The 20,138-nt window shown below is 38.5% G+C and overlaps 1 protein-coding gene across 1 annotated transcript in view; it reads right to left on the reverse strand.

Annotated features, from left to right (window-relative positions):
• Window positions 1-674: 674 nt before the first annotated feature.
• The window catches only part of hs6st3b (heparan sulfate 6-O-sulfotransferase 3b), a 92,503-nt gene continuing 73,039 nt past the window's right edge, over window positions 675-20,138 (reverse strand). The window contains exon 2 of the mRNA XM_051709867.1: window positions 675-1,425. Within this exon, the coding sequence (XP_051565827.1) occupies window positions 711-1,425 (715 nt within the window). The 3' untranslated portion in view covers window positions 675-710. The remainder of the gene's footprint in view (window positions 1,426-20,138) is intronic.

Raw genomic sequence — 20,138 nt, forward strand, 5'->3', positions numbered from 1 at the left:
GTTGTTCCTTCACATATATGTTGGGGATTGCTTGTGCAACGGTAACCAGCTGATAGATAGCTGTGCAATGTGTATAAACCTTACTCTCCTGACCACAAGAGGTGCACTAGCAACTGACGCTAGGGGCTGTAGCCTTTAGCCTCATTGTTAGCGCACCTGCCTCCCATGCCGGAGACGCTGGTTCGAGTCCCGTACGGAGCGGGTAGAACAGGAACGTCACAATTGTTCCATGACCCGGATGGGAGTGAGGTTTAGGGGGGTGAGTGTAATGGTAGCCAGCTGATAGATAGCTGTGCAATGTGTATAAACCTCACTCTCCTGACCTCAAGAGGTGCACTGGCGACTGACACTAGGGGCTGTAGCCTTTAGCCTCCTTGTTTGCGCACCCGCCTGCCGTGCCGGAGACGCCGGTTCGAGTTCCGTACGGAGGGGGTAGAACAGGAGCGTCACACTTGGCTAATGGGTGCAGAACCACCGCATTAATTGAGTTAGTGACAGTGGATAGCAATTTGACTGCATTCTATGTATACATTGCCATCTAGATTTCATTGCAGATGAGTCAGCAGAAATCTTTTAAAAACCAACAGGCCTGGGAAATGCCTGCCAGCCTCATGACAAAAGAAACTCATTAGAGAAAGTTTAAGTCTTCCTACTCTTCTACACGTGGCCTGTTATGTTCTCTGTGTCATTGTGCCTGTTTCCAAGAGGTATCACCAACGGACCACTTGGCTTGCATAGTCCTCAGTTGTGGTGACCTGAGGTTGGGTTTCCTCACTTGGTTGCTTGCTCTGGTTAACTCGCCGCTTCCTGAGCCAGCGCCGCTCCTCCCTCCTCTTCAATCTCTCTTCCTGCCGCTCACGCTGCCGTATGAACTGGTATCTCTGCACGAACAAGTCCTTGGCAAAGTCATACAACTGCATATCCAGAAAATTCAGTTGTTCTATGTGATGCCGCATGTCGTCGCGCAGCTCCACATTGGCGGCGCGCGTACTGTTGAGCTGCGTGAAGGCGGAAATAAATTGCAGACGAAAGGTACGCTCAAACAGGAACTGTGTCTTGCGCTGGAATTCAGTCAGGCCATAAAAGGCCATGTTCTTCAGGTTGCTCATGGCGCTAGCTAGGAGAATAGGGTTACGTTCGCTCTCATTCATGGTGGAGAGGTTGTAGCAGCCCACCAGACTGAGATCGGCCAGCATACGCACCTGCCGGTTGTTGGCCAGGTTGGAAGGGCAGTCCATGAACTCGTGCAGAGTGACCCCCGACCAGTCATCTCCACTATAGCAGGTGGGCAACTCGTCCTGTGTGGGTGAGCGTCCGTCACACATGTGAAGGGAAGTCTTCCAGGTAGCACCACGCTGCACGTGCTTCCATTCACTCAGGTAACGTGATACAGGGTCTCGTAGCATGGTGATGTAGTAGAAGTTCCTGCAATGGCAATCACAAAGTTCATTAAATTTAAACAAACACACACACACACAAATTATATACAATACAAATGTACATAGTTAAATGTTATAATGTTAAATATATGTAAATATAACATGAACCAAGATTAATAGGTGCTGTTAAAATGCTTTCCATTGTTAGTTCATGTTAAACATTGCATCAACTTATGTATATAAACTTATTGTAAAGTGTTACCTGCTATTTTTTTCCTTTCTTTAACTCTACATGTAGGTCCACACCAGGGGTGTAAAGTAATGAATTACAAATACTCACATTACTGTAACTAAATAGTTTTTCCCTTACTTGAGTACATTTTAAGTGCTGTAACTTTACTTTTAATGTGCTATTTTCCTACCATCTGTGTTCGCTACTTCCCTGTCCTGATTTCATTTTTATCTATCAACATGATTGGCTAGGGAGAGTCTCCTGACTCCCTTCAAATCAAATCACACACTTGGATTGCAGCTGTAGATCGGCGCCAACTGTTATGGATGTGGAGGATGCAACACCTGAACATCACGGCTGCACCTGAAAGGGCTTTTCGCAGTGAAAAAGGCCAGTTGCTTGATTGTGTCGTGTGAGTTTAGCTTGCTCAAGCCAGATATCAGCATTAATCCTGCCTCTAATTTTAAGAAACATATAGAGGTAAATTTCATATTTCTGCTTACTAGATTCTGTGTCTATAACATAGCCTGTAATTTAACTATCTATCACTGAGTTTATTGGGTTGATGTGAGAGATTAAGACAATGTTATTAATAGGGCTGGGCGATAAAACAATCTTGATGTTTATCTGAAAAAAAAAAGAGAGATGTCCTCGATATCGATGATAAACTTTTGAGTAATTTTCAATACTTAGCCTATGTTCTACATCTAGAACAGGGGTGTTCATTACATCGATCGTGATAGCAAGACAACCACTGGTTGGTTGATATAGATAAAATATAAAGATTGACTTTTTATTTCCTGGCACCTGTAGCTGCATGCTGTTTGATTGACAGGCGGCCAATGTTTGTGCGCTAATGCGGGCACGTGTCTAAATGGTCAAATACACTTCATAATTCTGCCAATGCCCGTCTTGGTGAGGCATTAATGTAAACACAGACGGTTTGGTCTAAAGTGAACGTAAACAGTGGGACAAAAAGCGTATTTGCATCAAAATGTCAGACTTGAAGTGTACATGTTATCGAATAGAGCACTGTCTAGTAGGCTATGTCATATAAAGGCTATTAATCAAACAACAATAACAAGGAAACGAGAAAACCACTCACTACTTTTGGCTGAATAACTTGAGTAGCTTTAATAGTATTAATGTAATAGAATAAAACAGTGACATTATTAATAATAATATTTTTAAATAATATTGTTCGTTTTTTTTAATAATACCGACCCCTGATGTAGAGAGTGTGTTAATTTGTATAATAAATTACCAGGAAAATAGAGATGATAAAATATTTTATAATTATGCTTAGCCTTTATCAAGTTTTTTTCTAATGCCTGATAGAAAAGTATCAACCTTTGTAGAGCAATACTTCAGGCAGAACATTCCACCAGTCACAAACTTCAGGAGAATTGTGCATCATGCATTAGAATGAGAACACAACTATTTCTGAGCTTAAAAGATACAAGAACTAAATCAATGTGGAACATTGTATCTCAAAAGGAGGACAATGTACCCCCCATGTGCTACTTAAAGAAATAGTTCACTCAAAAATGAAAATTCTCTTATCATTTACTCACCCTTATGCCATCCCAGATGTGTGACTTTCTTTCTTCAGCAGAACACAAATTAAGATTTTTAGAAAAATATCTTAGCTCTGAAGGTCCATACAATTAGATGGAAGTGCAAGTGAATGGATGCCAAAATTTTGATGCTCCAAAAAGCATATAAATGCAGCACAGAAGTAATCTATATGACTCCAGTGGTCAAATCCATGTCTTCAGAAGAGATATGATAGGTGTGGGTGAGAAACAGATTAATATTTAAATGCATTTTTGCTAGACATTCTTCTCCCTGCCCAGTAGAAGGCGAAATGCATGAAGAATGTGAATCACCATAAACCCAAGAAGAATAAAGTGAAAGCTAAAGTGGAGATTGACTGAGCAGGGAGGAGAATTTATAGTAAATATTGACTTAAATATTGATCTGTTTCTCACCCAACCTATCATATCTCTTCTGAAGACATGGATTTTAACCACTGGAGTCACATGGATTAGGATACTTTTATGCTGATTTATGTGATTTTTGGAGCTTCAAAATTTTGGCACCCTTTCACTTGCATTGTATGGACCAAAAGAGCTGAGATATTCTTCTAAAAATCTTAATTTGTGTTCTGCTGAAGAAAGAAAGTCATACACATCTGGGATGGCATAAAGATGACTAAACGATGAGAGAATTTTCATTTTTGTGTGAATTATTCCTTTAATGTGGCCCCTGTACCAAACAACTGCTCTGCCACCTCTATTGTGCGGGACATGACGCGCCAAGTGACCCTGCTTTTTTAGTGTTTTTTTTTTTGTTTTGTTTTTTTGCATTCCTTGCATTGTTTTGAACGTTTTATACACAACAATAACTCTCTCAGTTGGCACTAAGGGAAATTTAGACCCTACACATAAACTGATTTTAATGTAATTGTTTCATACATTATGATATTGAAAATAACGTTTTCATCTTTTAATTTCTGTAATCATGTCGCCCTTTTATTTATTTATTTTTTAAATCAGATTAATTTAGCGTTTACAGTATCATAGTTAAGTTGTGTAATTTAAAAGTTGTCAATCACAAACACCTATAAAATACCTATATTTTTTATTCATTCTGGCAAACAGCCATAAAAGGGAATGTAAATTTTGGTATGTGTGCTACATTTTTAAATTGCAGCATAGAGATTTTATTATAAAGGGTCATAGCTTTCGCTACTCAGTACTCAATACTCACTACTCATGAGTACTTTTAAATGAGCTACACTTTTACCTACAAATGTTGACAACATTTACTTGACTCTACTGCCACATATTAGGCTGAGACCGGATAATATAAGTATTTTAACATCCAATAATAATCCGAACATTGAATAATATATTTTACAGCTTTTTATTAATCTTGGTTAATGTTAATTTATGAAAATAAAATTGCACCATGTTGAAAATAGTGTCAGATACTATTTGCACCCAAATTTAAATAATAACATACAGTACATAGGCATCACTGCAGTGTGTTTATTGTGTTTATTTAGAGTCCCACAGACACTACATTAATCCCTACCCCTAAACCTAACCCAACCTTACCTTAGGAAAAAAAAAAAAAAAAAAAAAACTTGGTTTCACAAAAGTAACCATAGTTTCACCAAGTATTTTGTTATAAATTTACAGTAACCACAAAATTAACCATGGTTATTTTACCACCATATTACTGCAGTAACACCATGGTTAATTGTATTAAAACTATGGTTTCTGCCAAAAAACACTACAATAATACATAATACATTGATGTAATCTACACACAAGCAACACTAAGACACGAGAGGAAGAGGAAGGGAGCAAGTGTGATCGACAGACCCCACATCTGGATCAAATCCTTCTTGACATTCACCATGACCAAATCACTGAGATAATATCAACATTTATATTCATTTTTTATTTATTACTTTAAGTAGTATTAAAGTAAATTTTAAGAGTGTTAACAGGGAATCGGATGTGAAAAATAGTTGGACAAAATGCAGACTCTAACCGGGGTCACTAGGACAACCCTACACATATTCAGCAGTGGAGTCATTCAGGTTCCTGGGCTCTACCATCTCTCAGGAACTGAAGTGGGACACCCACATAGACACCATTGTGAAGAAGGCTCAGCAGAGGTTGTACTTCCTTCACCAGCTGAGGAAGTTCAACCTTCCACAGGAGCTGCTGACACAGTTCTACTTGGCCGTCATTGAGTCTGTCATGTGTACATCTATAACTGTCTGGTTTGGTTAAGCCACCAAATCAGAAAGAAGGAAACTACAACGGACAGTCAGGACGGCTGAGAGGATTACTGGTGCCCCCCTGCCCACCCTCCAAGACCTGTACATCTCCAGAGTGAGGAAACACACAGGTAGAGTCACTCTAGGCCCCACACACCCTGCCCACTCCCTCTTTGAACTGTTGCCCTCTGGCCGGCACTATAGAGCACTGAGTACCAGGACATCCAGGCACAAGAATAGTTTTTACCCTCAGGCCATTTTCCTCATGAACAATTAAACTGCCTCAGGACTCCCCCATAGTGCAATAATGTAAATACATATCTCATGTACATATGTAAATTCATATGTACATACACCATTCTGTTATATGTCCTATTATATGTATGTCTATTTATACTCTTACCTTGTTTTATATTCTGTGTATCAATGTAATGTTCTGTGTGCACTTGTTTCTCCTATCACCAAAAAAAAAAAGAAATCCTTGTGTACATGAGAAAACTTGGCAATAAATCTCATTCTGATTCTGATTCTGATATTTACACCGTCTTTACATAATGTCTAGTTTGCTGTATACTTCTGTGGTTTCACCAGACTATTGGGATGCAAATAGCTGCACTGTGTAGCAGATGCTATTTACACCGGGGTGAAAATAGACACTAAGACATTTCATTACGTCTCAAGACAATGTTTTGAGCCAATCACCTGAACCGTACATGGTATGTAAATAATTATTTTGAAGCTGCAGGAAAATGGTGTCATGACATTGCCGATTGGCTGATAACATTATAAGAAAAAGAAAAAGCCCTCCCAAGCCCTTTACTAGTGACTATCCTGACGGTACATGAACTGTGACGTAAAGGGAACAGGCAGGGAAAAATATACAGTAAGTAAGTAAAAAATATTTTGTCAGAATTCAATAATATCTTTGAATTGTAATTAAAGGAGAAACAGGCACACAGTTAGTCCTGCCCCAAACTCAATGCATTAGTTAAGCCAAAGGTTTACATCTAAAAAAAAAACTGCTTAAACAAACAGCAAAACCACACTTTCAAGAAAAAATAAACCTATGATTAGCTTACTTGTCTCTGCACATTAAACTGGTATAGGCGAAAACAGAAAAAATACATACCTCACCTTTAAATTGCTATGTGGGAATAAATGAAACTGCTAAGACTCCAGCGGTGAGCAAGTATTAATAGAAATATTTGTAACTGTCTCACTGGAATCTCAGTCAGTGCATTACATGATGATTATGTTGTGTGGGTAGGTTTAATGCACACACACACACATACAGTATAGAGGGTGTCAGGCTGTAGGGTGTGATTAGAACCCTGCCGGCAGCAGCTGTATCTGGCTCGTCTTACAGAGTGGGAGGAGTACAGACACTCTCTCATTAGCCTGTCCCAGGGACACAAACACATGCAGGAAGAGGTGTCAGAACAAGCCAATCCAGTGGGCCGGCCATGAAACGGGGCCGAACGGGCAGCGATAAGCTGAAATGGGCTGCTGCATTATGCCGAACTGGCCGCGACAGGCTGAATAGGGCCTCAAAATGGCACCACGATATGCCAAAGGGGGCCGCTCAAATTTTGGGCCAGTTTCTATGTAAAATCCAGGGCCAATTTTTCTTCCCAGTACACCCCTGTCTGACCTCCAAAAATGCTACTGAACAACTGACTTAGAAAATACTGGCTGTTTCTCAACTTGTTAAAGTATGATTTCAATGTATGAAAAAGAGCAGCGTTAACATTCTTCAAAACATATCCTGTTGAAATCTCCAGAAGAAAGAAAGTCAAATAGGTATGAAACAACATGAAGGGTGAATATGAAGACAGAATGTTTTTGGTGAACTATTCCCTTAAACAATGTTTATGTCAAACAAGCAAAAATAGCACAGCCATTCATCTCAAGTAGATCAAGGCAATAGAGTTCCTTGAGGTTTACCAAATGTCTGAAATCAGAAACTCAATGTAGCTCCTCAAATTCAGAAAGGAGTAATCGTGAAGTAGAACAATGTGTCTCAATAACACTCTGTCAATGCTGTCAGCAACTAGAGGTAATATGCCACAGCACAGCACTAGAGATTTCACAGAGTGAAGTAACTAGAAAGAGTGAAAACGGGTGAGATCGAAGATTAATGAGTGACACTTACACAACTCCTCTTAGTACCTGCTATCACTGGACATATGATGTTCAAACCACTGTTGACCCTTTCAAGGATTTCTGCTTTGAAATGTGAATATTAAAGATGCTACAGTAGTGATCTCACACGTCTTCTCTAGAGATTCAAAAGAGATTGCAATAATGACACAAACTGAGCCCTGATATTTCAATATAAACAAACAGTTCTCAACCGATTTTTCTAAGAGTTACCGTAATTATCTGAACTATGCTATTCAAATGTATTTTAGCTATTGTCTCATTTGCTTCTATTTTTATTTCTCCTAAGGAATTTTAGAAGAAACATCTGAGAAATGTTGATACTTTAACTAAACTTATCTGACAACTTCAGTAGATTTACAGACCACAGCTAACATCCACTTTTGGGTACTATGTGCAATCGACTAAATGAAGTAGCACCCAACAGCAACCAACAAAGAAATAAAAAAAGGTACTTTGCAATAGCATTATGCTCTCTGAAACAGATTCCAGAAAGAGCTCTCCATTCTCTAGCTGCCTACATCCCTGTATGTTTTAATAGCCTGTAATTATTCACAATGGCACGATCACCCTCTGCTGTTGTCTGTCCAATTACATGCTTCCAAGTAGCCAAATATATGTAACAAAACTACATGGTTCCCACTAACAGTTGCTTAAAATTGCTCAAATGTCTTGGCAAATGCATACTGTGTCCAGTGTCTTTTGTACTGCTTGAAGTGTTGTGACTTGTTAAGTGGCCGTTTCACGGAATAGGGGAGAGAAATCCAAGAGCTCCATTTTCCAGGTGAAATGTCCGGAGAGGGGTACCAAAAGCAAGTTGTTTTTAGCTTTACAAGCTGTCATACAGTGATGAGGAATACATTTTTTTCTAATCTTTGCCCCTCAACCCAAACCCCAAACCTAATCCTAACCATCAGTTGAGTAGAAATGTAATGTTAGAGGGGAAAATGCAACCTCCAAATCACACTTGTCAATGATTATGCAAACACTTCCTATTTAACACGGGATCCAACATGGGTCTTCCACGCTGCTGATGCAACACGTTTCCGATCATGCCACAAAGGGAGGACACGCTGGAACCGTGTGAAATGTCTGATAGGAGAAGGTGCTTTTCAGTGAGTCAGCATAACACTCGGAAACAACATGGTGACTTGGTGACTTCCCATGTGATCATCTTGGATAACTGATGTAAATGTTTACAATTATAACTGTTGTTTTGCCTGCTTTTGTTCTGTTTACACATATCTGTTCACATATGCAGAGTTTAACATGTTATGAGTCAAATCAGGCAGCAAAATATTCTTGTGTACAGTAAATGTATGATTGTTTATTTTCTTTGGAAATAAAGGCCACAACAAAAGTGTCTACTATCAATAAAAATCACGCTGATGTTACTGGCTTGCAATATCAATCCAACCAGTATGGCACCATGTCAATGAAAAAAAATAATAATACCGTCTGTCAATACTAATGCAGTCGTCAATATATTGTGCATCCTTACTATATACTCTGTATGCCTTTGTTTAGACAGATTAAAAAAAAAAAACAATTGTGTGCTGATACTCCAAATGTAAAGCATTATAAACCCAATCATTCAAAACCTCCAAGGACAGATTGGCCACAAAGACAGTCAGTCCATTTTCTGTGGACAAAGGCAATTGATACATCTGTTGCAATTATGAACTCAGTAAAGATTTGTGGATAGGGTGATATGTCTCCAGTCACCTTCGGAAGCTGATGTATTTACAGTGCTCATTTGGCACAGTGACGCCATTATGACTAAAGTTGAGAATGCACTCAGCACCTCTGTTGACTTCTGCCCTTTCCTCATTCAGTTTCTTTCCTGTGCCTCACAGCCATCAGTTCTCCCGCAAAAACTCAGACCTTTCCTCTAAAGGTTGCTGGATTAATCACGCCTCTGATTCCACTGAATTTCACACAAATCTGAGCCCTCCCTCTGACTCTTTCTATCTTTTCTCCTCTGCATGTATCCGTCTATCACTTATTCTGTCATTGTCCCCGTCTCTTTTTCTTCACTTTAATTATTGGTATCAGATATGACATTTTGTCTCAGTACAAGGTTATTCTCTGTGAAATTATATTGGACCAGAATCATCCTTGGGGAGATAAACCTGCAGATAAGAAGAATCTTTCTGTGCTGTCTGAGGAGGCTAATAACAGAAATGAAACTAAAATTGATTTGCATTGGAAATTGTTGCACATAATGAGACAGTAGAAAGAAAGATACTGTTATTATGAGACAAAAGCTGCATCATTATTTTGTCAGTGATATATTTCATTCTGTTCCACTATCTTTACATTCGCTGAAAGCTTGGACCAAGTTTAAAAGTAGGACTGTCGATGAATTAAACATTTTAAACAAATTAATTACATGATATTCCGATTAATCAAATTAACAGCAATTAATTGCATATATAAATATTTGCTGAGAAAGGCGAGCAAATAACAATAATTCAATATATAATGATTACATAATTATAAATACTTATATTTAAATAATTATAAAGATAAAATATATTATAAATAGTATAATTCAGATAATTGAAATGCAATACATTATTGTGGCAGATGGGAAAAGGATTGATAAGACAATACAAAAAGTTGGTTTAGGAGGCAATATAGAGTTTATTTAAATATTATTGAACATAAGCATATTATTGGCCTACAATCAACAGCAATCTATTTTGCATCTGAATTCGTCAATCTGTCCAAGATAGATTTATTCAAAGGGTTTTTCTAAGGAGGCATAAATGTACACATGCATTATACGTATGCTTTTGGAGCATCTCACATTGGTTGCGTTGTGGGGGGTATGATTAATTGCATAATTTTTTTTAACACGTTTTATACAATAAATCATACTGGTCACAATTACTCACATGTTAAATTGGCAGCCCTATGTAAAAGCTCTCATGTACTTTAAAAAGAACTTTGAAAAACATCTTTTAAATATTTTCTCACCTTGTCAATAACAAATCTTTGTTCTTGTCTACTTGATCAAACGGTTTAGCCTTGTTGGGTTTTCACTGTTCTTCTAAATGTGGTGTTAAGCTTGGAAAGAATATAACTTTACAGCAGTCAAAAGAATTTTATTTGGTAGATCTGAGCTTGCCTCTGGTGGATCCCCAGGCCAAACAGCAGCTATAATCCCAACACAGTTCCTATCAGTCCATTCCTCAGGCCAGAAACTGCATTACCATCTACACACTTAAAACTAAAACCCAAATGCTGCAGAAAACATGAAGCAGCATTTGCAACCCATTTTATTCCATAATGTGATGTATTTCGGAGTGAAACAGGATTTTCATTGAGAAAAAAAAAAAGTAGTACGGGACTTAATTTTATCCACCAGGAATTGATTGGGGTTAAAAAGTTATAAGACAGGTGTTTGAATTCGAGAGGTTAAAAAATAAGAGGGCTTGGTGTCCTCAGCCAAACAGAAAAATCATTGCAGAGGTGCAACAGTTTACATTGAAAAACATTTCCTTCTCTGGAATAAAATGCCCCAATGAATCATTAACAAAAATTCCAAGAACTTGCATTAAAAAAGTAAAACGTGTCAATTCTGATTTATTTAATTTCCTCTCCTAGCAAGTACTGTTGCAATAGGCTATATTTAATGTAAACATATAGGCAACATTCGTAACAGTTCTGAAAAAGTAAACATACATAGTTTTAACAAGCAGTAGAGCAGAAGGGAAAAAAAGCATTGTCTTACCATTTATGTGCTGAAACTTCACCTGGTGCAGAACAATCTGGAATAATATGAAACAATGCAACAGTCCCCTAAATGCAGCCTGAACTTGTTTAGAATGTTGAATCTTTGTGACAGCTGCGCTAAAAACAATCTAGAAAATTTAAAGTTTTCTTTAACTTGACATGGTGTTTAAAATATGCCGGTCCTGCACGAGACGCTGAAGAAAAAGTGAGATGCGGTGCAAATGTCAAAGACATTCATCCAACATGTATTTACATAGGAAAACAATGGGGAAACAGAACAGATGAGCACAAAAATACGTTCTGTGTGAACGGTCCCTAACTCGTTCGTTCGCACGTGTCTGTGAGTGAGAGCGTGAAACAAGTTCGGTAAGCCTGTTTATTTTTTCATTAATTGCAAACCCAACCGAACCCAAAGTCCTACTTGAAAAATTGACCCGAACCCGGCCCGAAACCTGTCAGGTTCTCGGGTCCAGTCGGGTCCGTGTCAGGTGGCAGACCTCTAATCCTAAACCAACACATAAACCTAACCGATATGTCCAAAAAAAAATAAAAAATAAAGGAAATGAAATAAAATGAAAGGCATGTTTTCTGAATTAACCACTATCTGGTGTCCCTTCTATGACACTCTCAGTTTGCTTATGTTGCTTATGTCTTGAACCAATGTACTTCAGAACCTAATGTCCAACACTCTATGAGGTGAGCTACTGTGGAAGCTATTCGCATTGGAATAAATGTAGGTGAGTCTATAATACCAGTGTTAAAATATATAGTTTTTCAAATAATGCTTTAAGTGTTTCAAAGTGCTCTGTCTGGGAAGAAAAGAAAAGAAAACCGACAGGGTCACTGTTTTGTTGCCCAATAAAGTAATATTGTAAGTGTCTGCTGAAAGCTCCAATTTCCAGATGAATGTTGAAGATTCAAGAGAAACATATTCATTTATATAGTGCATTTTAATGAGCCAGTATTTTGCTACAACTGAGAGCTTCTATCAGGTTTGACTCTTTTGCAGTAATATTTAAGCAATATCACACAAGCAAGAATCCTCCTGCTTAACTGAATATCAGCATGAGGCCACAGGTAATCACAGTCCAGTACACCAGCAACATTGCAGGTGTGGTATTGCTTTAATGCAACAGTCCAATAAATAAGATGTTAATTTAAAGTAACTTACATTTTAGACACAATATGGCCAGTAATTTTGTCTATTGTTGCTGCTCTAATGAAAAAATAATAATTCCAGTCAAAAAAGATAGCACTGCTGTGAAAAAGGTCTATCATTCACTGATAATTTTCCCCTCCATCAATGCTCTCAAATCTCTTAGACATGCCCATATTCAAACTTGATGCTTCTAGATGCATTGCACCAGGCCAAACGCTCTTTGTTCTCACTTGTTGGACGTGTCTGTGTTAATGTGTTTATATACTATATATGTTGCCGGTGATTTGTAAAGAAACAACATAGGATACAAAAATATATTTTTGGGGTTTCATTTTGACGGTGGTCGATGGGGCCATATATAAAAAAAAAGAAGGAAAATGGTAAAATGAAAAGCAGAAATGAAATACAAAAAATGAAATACAAAAATGAAATACAAAAATGAAATATGGTACAAAGAAATACGGTAGAGGCCAGTCCACACGTGTGCCAAAACGTGGTCAAACTCCACACATGCAATCCATATGAATCCCAAAGAATTATCAACCGATGAACAAAACCGGGAGCTCTCTTGCACAATGTATGTTCTCACATTTCTAACACAAGAGAGTGCCAGAAAGCAGGTGTCACAAAACTCCGGTGTTGCAAAACTCCAGTTCTTAAAGAGGCCACGTCCAATTTATGATGAGTTAAATTACATCAAATTTCTCCACTTGGCTACATTCATATATATTTTAGCATGTCTTCTGCAAAGCACTTTTTTGAACACTGTATTTAAAGGTAAATAAAATTTTACTTACGGCATGTATTGTGAATTGTTGACTATGGTGACTAGAAACATTTTTAGAACAAGGCTGCAGAAATTGACAACTTTTTTAAGTGATTGCTGAGATAAAAAAAATAGAATACGCTCAGATGCATTTCAGCTAACAGCTGTTCTGTTATAACTTTTTTGGTACATTTATCAATTATTTCTTTGAATATTTGTTTTATTAAACTGCTTTCTTTCCCTAGTTGCCAGGAACTACACCAAACCACTTCATCTGAAAGCAATTTAGCTCCTCCATTACATTCTCCATTAAAGTCTTGAAAGAAATGTAATGATATGTAATAACCAACCCAGATAATGGGTTGAACCTACAGGCAGAAATTAAAATCAACCAAGCCAGTAGTAAGGACTGTAAAGAGATGGAGCAATGAAGCAGAGCGAGAACTACAAGCCTGCTTCGATTGCACGGATTGGAGTGTTTTTGAGGCTGCAGCCACAGACCTGGATGAGCTCACAGATACTGTTATATCATATATCAGTTTCTGTGAGGATATGTACATTCCTACTAGGACTTTTTTAAAGTTCAACAACGACAAACTGTGGTTTATAGCAGAGCTCAGGCAGCTTCGTCAGGCCAAAGAGAATGCTTACAGGGGTGGGGATAAAGTCTTGTACAATCAGGCCAGGAACACACTGAACAGGGAAATCAGAGTGGCTAAAAGGAGATATTCTGAGAAGCTGAAAAACAAATTTTCAGCTAACAACCCTGCATCAGTGTGGAGTGGCATGAAACAACTCACAAATTACAGGACTCCTACCCCCAGCCCTGTAGGGAACCAACAACTGGCTGACAACCTGAATGTGTTCTACTGCAGATTTGAAAGGCCCAATCTCACACCCCACACCCACTCTGACCTTCACTTTACACAAACACCAACATCTCCTGCAACCCCCCTTAAAGAACTATACACACCCAGAGCGAGGAAAAAGGCTGGAAAAATCACTCTGGACCCCACTCACCCTGCCCACTACCTTTTTGAACTGCTGCCTTCTGGCCGACGCTTTAGAGCTCTGAGCACCAGAACTGTCAGGCACAGAAACAGTTTTTTCCCACAGGCTATCCATCTCATGAACAGTTAAATTGCCCCATTGAGCAATAACTTAAAAAAAAAAAAAAAACATTTGCACTGTACATAACAGATTGTATTGATTTGCACTACCCATGTTTATGTGTGTATGTATGTATTTGTGTGTCTGTAAGTATGTGTTTAATTAGTTTTATTTTTTATTTTTTATTATTATCTATGTCTTGCTGCTGTTTTTGTATTGTTTTTGTATTGTTGTACACTGGAAGCTTCTGTCACCAAGACAAATTCCTTGTATGTGTAAGCATACTTGGCAATAAAGCTGATTCTGATTCTGATTCTGAGATAGCACACAAATGTACATCTCTGAGATGTCTGTTTTAGGTCTTTTCATCTGGAAAGCATCACAATCTAATTAAAAGATCAGATTTACAAACATTTTAAATCATGAACATCTCAAAGACATCTGATGAATGTCTTATTGACATCCGAGAGGAAACATCTTATAGACCTATTGCAAATGAGCAAACACACATATAAAATAGACGTCTAGGTGATGTATGTGTGCTATCAGGGAAGGAGAGTTTGATTTTGTTAATAAACTTCAGGATCATTAAAGCTATGTTATTTTCTACTTATACTCATCCTCATATGGAATACTGAACTAATCTAATGAGCCAACTGGCAATTGGCAATGAGAAAATATGGAAACTTTGCCTATAAGCTGATATACTGTATTCAATCTTCTAAGTTTCACTGCTCCCATTAACAGTTTATGCATGGTTAAAATGATGTGGATTCTAAGTTATATTCATCTGTCATTTATCATTTAAGCATAATTTACTAAATATTTCAAAAGGATTTTTTAAAATAGAAAGCAACATTGAATTAGTCATCTACAGACTTCTGCATCTCTAACTGCGTGAAACTAAGCTGACACATATAGATTGATGAGTTTATGGACACAAATGTAGCCAATATACACTCAAACATTTTCTTTCTTTAGTGTAACACTCAAACTGTCATGTGCTCATTTCTGCTTCTACGCAGTCTTCCTCTGTTGTCACTCTTGGCAGAATGGAGGGAGAGCCTGGAAACATACATTATTTGTAACGGATTTCATCCCTATTGGTGCCTGTACTCCCTCTGGCAGCCCATAATGGACTGTTTTCCAGACTCTCTAATTCTCCTGTCTCTTTGATAGTGACGGAATGGGGATGGCATTTCACCTGGGAATAAACAAAAGAAACGAGGGGCCCTTCATTTATTTGTCAGGAAGCTGGCATTAAGGGCACTCGACACTGTGTGCATACTGAAAATGGCACAAAGTGGCAGTTACGATGCTGCAAGAAAAGCCTGCCCTTAAACCCAGGTGCACTGCAACAACCGTATCAGTGTTCAGAGGCAAACAAAAGCGAATCGTGTACTCTTGGAGGGTCCTTGTTCTTGTGCAACCCACCGCCTTTCTTGGGCACGATGAAGTAGGGGCAGTAAAACCCCTTCTTCATCTCGGCTGGAGGGACAGGCTCTATCGCATCCTTCCGCAGAAGGGTCATGATCTCCACAGGCAGGGCAGCGGCGATCTCACCCTTCACTGCTATTGTTCCAGCCATCCTTCAGTGTCTTATGTATGTTTGTCATTGGGCAAAGAATGTAATGCTTTCAAAAGGGCCGGAAGTGGAAAAGGGGAGGTTAGACAGACATTTAATGGAGCTAAAGTAAAGGCAAGAGTTCCTCTTTCTTTCTATTTTTACAAAAATCATCATGTTGATTATAGATGCTACTAAAGACTAAAGTGTTTTTTTTTTTTTTGCTTTTTTTTTACTTTCATTGTTTAAAAACCTCATTGCATTTCAATGCATCAAAAATAGCTATATACAAATGTATCTTGAGAATATCTTTTAATGCTGCAGATCCTTCAATAAATGTCACATTTTGTGTCAGTAGTTTTCTATGTTCTCATTAACAGTGCAATATGAGGAAAGACTCCATTAAATGGCCTGACAATCGCAATTTATTTTCCCCTGTTGGTGTATTTCGTATTTAAACAGGATGTTGGGATGGGACACTTTTTATTTAAAAAAATAAAATAAAATAAAAATATCAAATAGACTATTTTGCATCACAGCTGTGAGCCATGATTTGCTGTTTGCTATTGCTAATCTGAGGAGGGACATTCTCATTCTTGAGAGCATTTTATCGGACAAAAGCCTGAATAAGCCTATAAGTGTGAGATTAATTCAAATTTTTTAGTCAATTTTCACTGGAAGGGAAATATTGTACATTTTAAATGTGATTATAGCTAAAAGTGAACTTTTAGAAGTATGCTAGCATATAAATTGCCTCAAAACTCACACACATGGACTAAAAGTCACAAAACTCAAATGTAAACTTTAAGGATGTCTTTAACACATTTAGGCTCTGTCAAATGAATGCACATTTTTCATAGCAGTGAACAGTTCCTCCAGAGTAAGTTTAATTTGAGAATTTGCCTGCATTGTATTAGAGCCACTCTGTCAGTGTGAAAATCAATACAGTGCATCTGGAAAGTATTCACAGCACTTTACTTTTTCCACATTTTATTATGTTACAGCCTTATTCCAAAATGGATTAAATTCATTATTTTCCTAAAAATTCTACAAACAATACCCCATAATGACAACATGAAAGAAGTTTGTTTGAAATCTTTGCAAATTTATAAAAAAAAAAAAAAAAAAAAAAGAAAATCGCATGAACATAAGTATTCACAGCCTTTGCTCAATACTTTGTTGAAGCACCTTTGGCACCAATTACAGCCTCAAGTCTTTTTTGAGTATGATGCTACAAGCTTGGCACACCTATTTTTGGGCAGTTTCTCCCATTCTTCTTTGCAGGACCTCTCAAGCTCCATCAGGTTGGATGGGGAGCGTCGGTGCACAGCCATTTTCAGATCTCTCCAGAGATGTTCAATTGGGTTCAAGTCTGGGCTCTGGCTGGGCCACTCAAGGACATTCACAGAGTTGTCACGTAGCCACTCCTTTGTTATCTTGGCTGTGTGCTTAGGGTTGTTGTCCTGTTGGAAGATGAACCTTCGCCCCAGTCTGAGGTCCAGAGCACTCTGGAGCAGGTTTTCATCAAGGATGTCTCTGTAGATTGCTGCATTCATCTTTCCCTCGATCCTGACTAGTCTCCCAGTTCCTGCCGCTGAAAAACATTCCCACAGCATGAGGCTGCCACCACCATGCTTCACTGTAGAGATGGTATTGGCCAGGTGATGAGTGGTGCCTGGTTTTCTCCAGGCATGACACTTGCCATTCAGGCCAAAGAGTTCAATCTTTGTTTCTCATGATCTGAGAGTCCTTCAGGTGCCTTTTGGCAAACACCAGGCGGGCTGTCACGTGCCTTTTACTGAGGAGTGGCTTTCGTCTGGCCACTCTACCATACAGGCCTGATTGGTGGAGTGCTGCAGAGATGGTTGTTCTTCTGGAAGGTTCTCATCTATCCACAGAGAAATGCTGGAGCTCTGTCAGAGTGACCATCGGGTTCTTGGTCACCTCCCTGACTAAGGCCCTTCTCCCCCGATCGCTCAGTTTGGCCAGGTGGCCAGCTCTAGGAAGAGTCCTGGTGGTTCCAAACTTCTTCCATTTACGGATGATGGAGGCCACTGTGCTCACTGGGACCTTCAATGCTGCAGACATTTTTCTGTACCCTTCCCCAGATCTGTGCCTCGATATAATCCTGTCTCGGAGGTCTACAGACAATTCCTTGGACTTCATGGCTTGGTTTGTGCTCTGACATGCGCTGTTAACTGTGGGACCTTATATAGACAGGTGTGTGCCTTTCCAAATCATGTCCAATCAACTGAATTTATTACAGATGGACTCCATTCAAGTTGTAGAAACATCTCAAGGATGATCAGTGGAAACAGGATGCACCTGAGCTCAATTTTGAGTGTCATGGCAAAGGCTGTGAATACTTATGTACATGTGATTTTTTATTTTTTTTTTATTTTTAATAAATTTGCAAAGATTTCAAACAAACTTCTTTCACGTTGTCATTATGGGGTATTGTTTGTAGAATTTTGAGGAAAATAATGAATTTAATCCATTTTGGAATAAGGCTGTAACATAACAAAATGTGGAAAAAGTGAAGCGCTGTGAATACTTCCCGGATGCACTGTATCTTTGATTACACTGCCTATTATGTGTTATCAAACCACCTATTCGGACTGGTAGAAGTAGAGATGTGAGTGTGTGTATGTGAGAGAGAGAAAGGGTAAATGAGTGTACACATATACAATGGGGATAACATTTGTGAACGTCCTGGTTACTTTCGTAACCTCCTGATGGAGGGAACGAGACGTTGTGTCGATGTAGTGCCTCCAAGCTCCGGGCGAGGGGGACCAAGGGGACAATCGCATCGGACATACTGGCAGGTGGGGCCTTGTGGCGGGGCGGAGCCAGAGATGCCACGTTGAGGGGTTTGAATGCATCTCCTTCCTTAGCGGTATGATGGCTGCGTCGTCCCATGGTGTTTATACTTGTGTACTATTGTTTGTACAGATGAGCGTGGTTCCTTCAGGCATTTGGAAATTGCTCCCAAGGATGGGCCAGAATTGTGGAGGTCCATATTTTTTTTCTTTTTTTTTTCTGAGGTCTTGGCTGATTTCTTTTGATTTTCCCATGATGTCAAGCAAAGAGGCACTGAGTTTGAAGGTAGGCATTAAAATACATCCACAGGTACACCTCCAATTCAGTACACCTCCTATCAGAAGCTAATTGGCTAATTGTCTAAAAGCTTGACATAATTTTCTGGAATTTTCCAAGCTGCTTAAAGGTACAGTTAACTTAGTGTATGTAAACTTCTGACCCACTGGAATTGTGCTATAGTCAATTAAAAGTGAAACAGTCTGTCTGTAAACAACTGTTGGAAAAATTACTTGTGTAATGCACAAAGTACATGTAAACAACTTGCCAAAACTATAGTTTGCTAAAATTAAATCTGTGGAGTGGTTAAAAAATTTGTTTTAATGACTTCAACTTAAGTATATGTAAACTTCTGACTTCAACTGTATATGTAGTCAATTTCTTCAAGAACCAGTGATATAAACAAGCACAGCACATTAAAGAAGCTGGGAGTGCAAATGGGATGTATATGAATTAGAAGAATAGAAATATGGAATTAAGTTCTTTTGTGCGATAAATGCTGCGCCATTGCCTCATTTATGAGATTTTGCAGAATGTTTTCTGGTGGAATTCACTAGGAATTAATTGTGCCCGCTGATAGTGTTGTTTATTTGCACATGCTGTCTGCGTTGTTTTAAACACTACATTCACTACAAGATTTATGCAAATCAGGAAACAGTGCACACATTTACATTTAGTCATTTAGCAGACACTTTAATCCAAAGAAACGTACAAAGCAATTTGTCATACAAAAGAATCACGCTGTCAAGTTCTCAAAGAGGCTGAAGTAGTATAGAAGAAATAAGTCCATAAATGTAATGGAGTTATGTCTGGTTATAATCCTTTTCTCTGTCATTTCATGAATTACTGCTGCCATGATTAGTAGAAAATGTTCATTCACATCTATATAAAAAAATCTATTTACTGCCTGTTTTTCATGGGTGGTAATAGCACAACATTAATTTGCCAGCCAAATAGCACTGAGTTTTGTGAATAAGGCGCAATCTATAGTATAATACGACTAACAAAAAAAGGAGGTGTGTTTGGACTGAAAAGTATGACAATGACCTAGTTTAAATCCTCATGACACAGTTCTATTTCAGTGCATTTAATATCTGGTTAAACTGGATTTCGGGTGGTTAGTGAATGTGATGCA

Source organism: Myxocyprinus asiaticus, chromosome 11 (assembly GCF_019703515.2).
Source record: "Myxocyprinus asiaticus isolate MX2 ecotype Aquarium Trade chromosome 11, UBuf_Myxa_2, whole genome shotgun sequence".
Lineage (NCBI taxonomy): Eukaryota > Metazoa > Chordata > Actinopteri > Cypriniformes > Catostomidae > Myxocyprinus > Myxocyprinus asiaticus.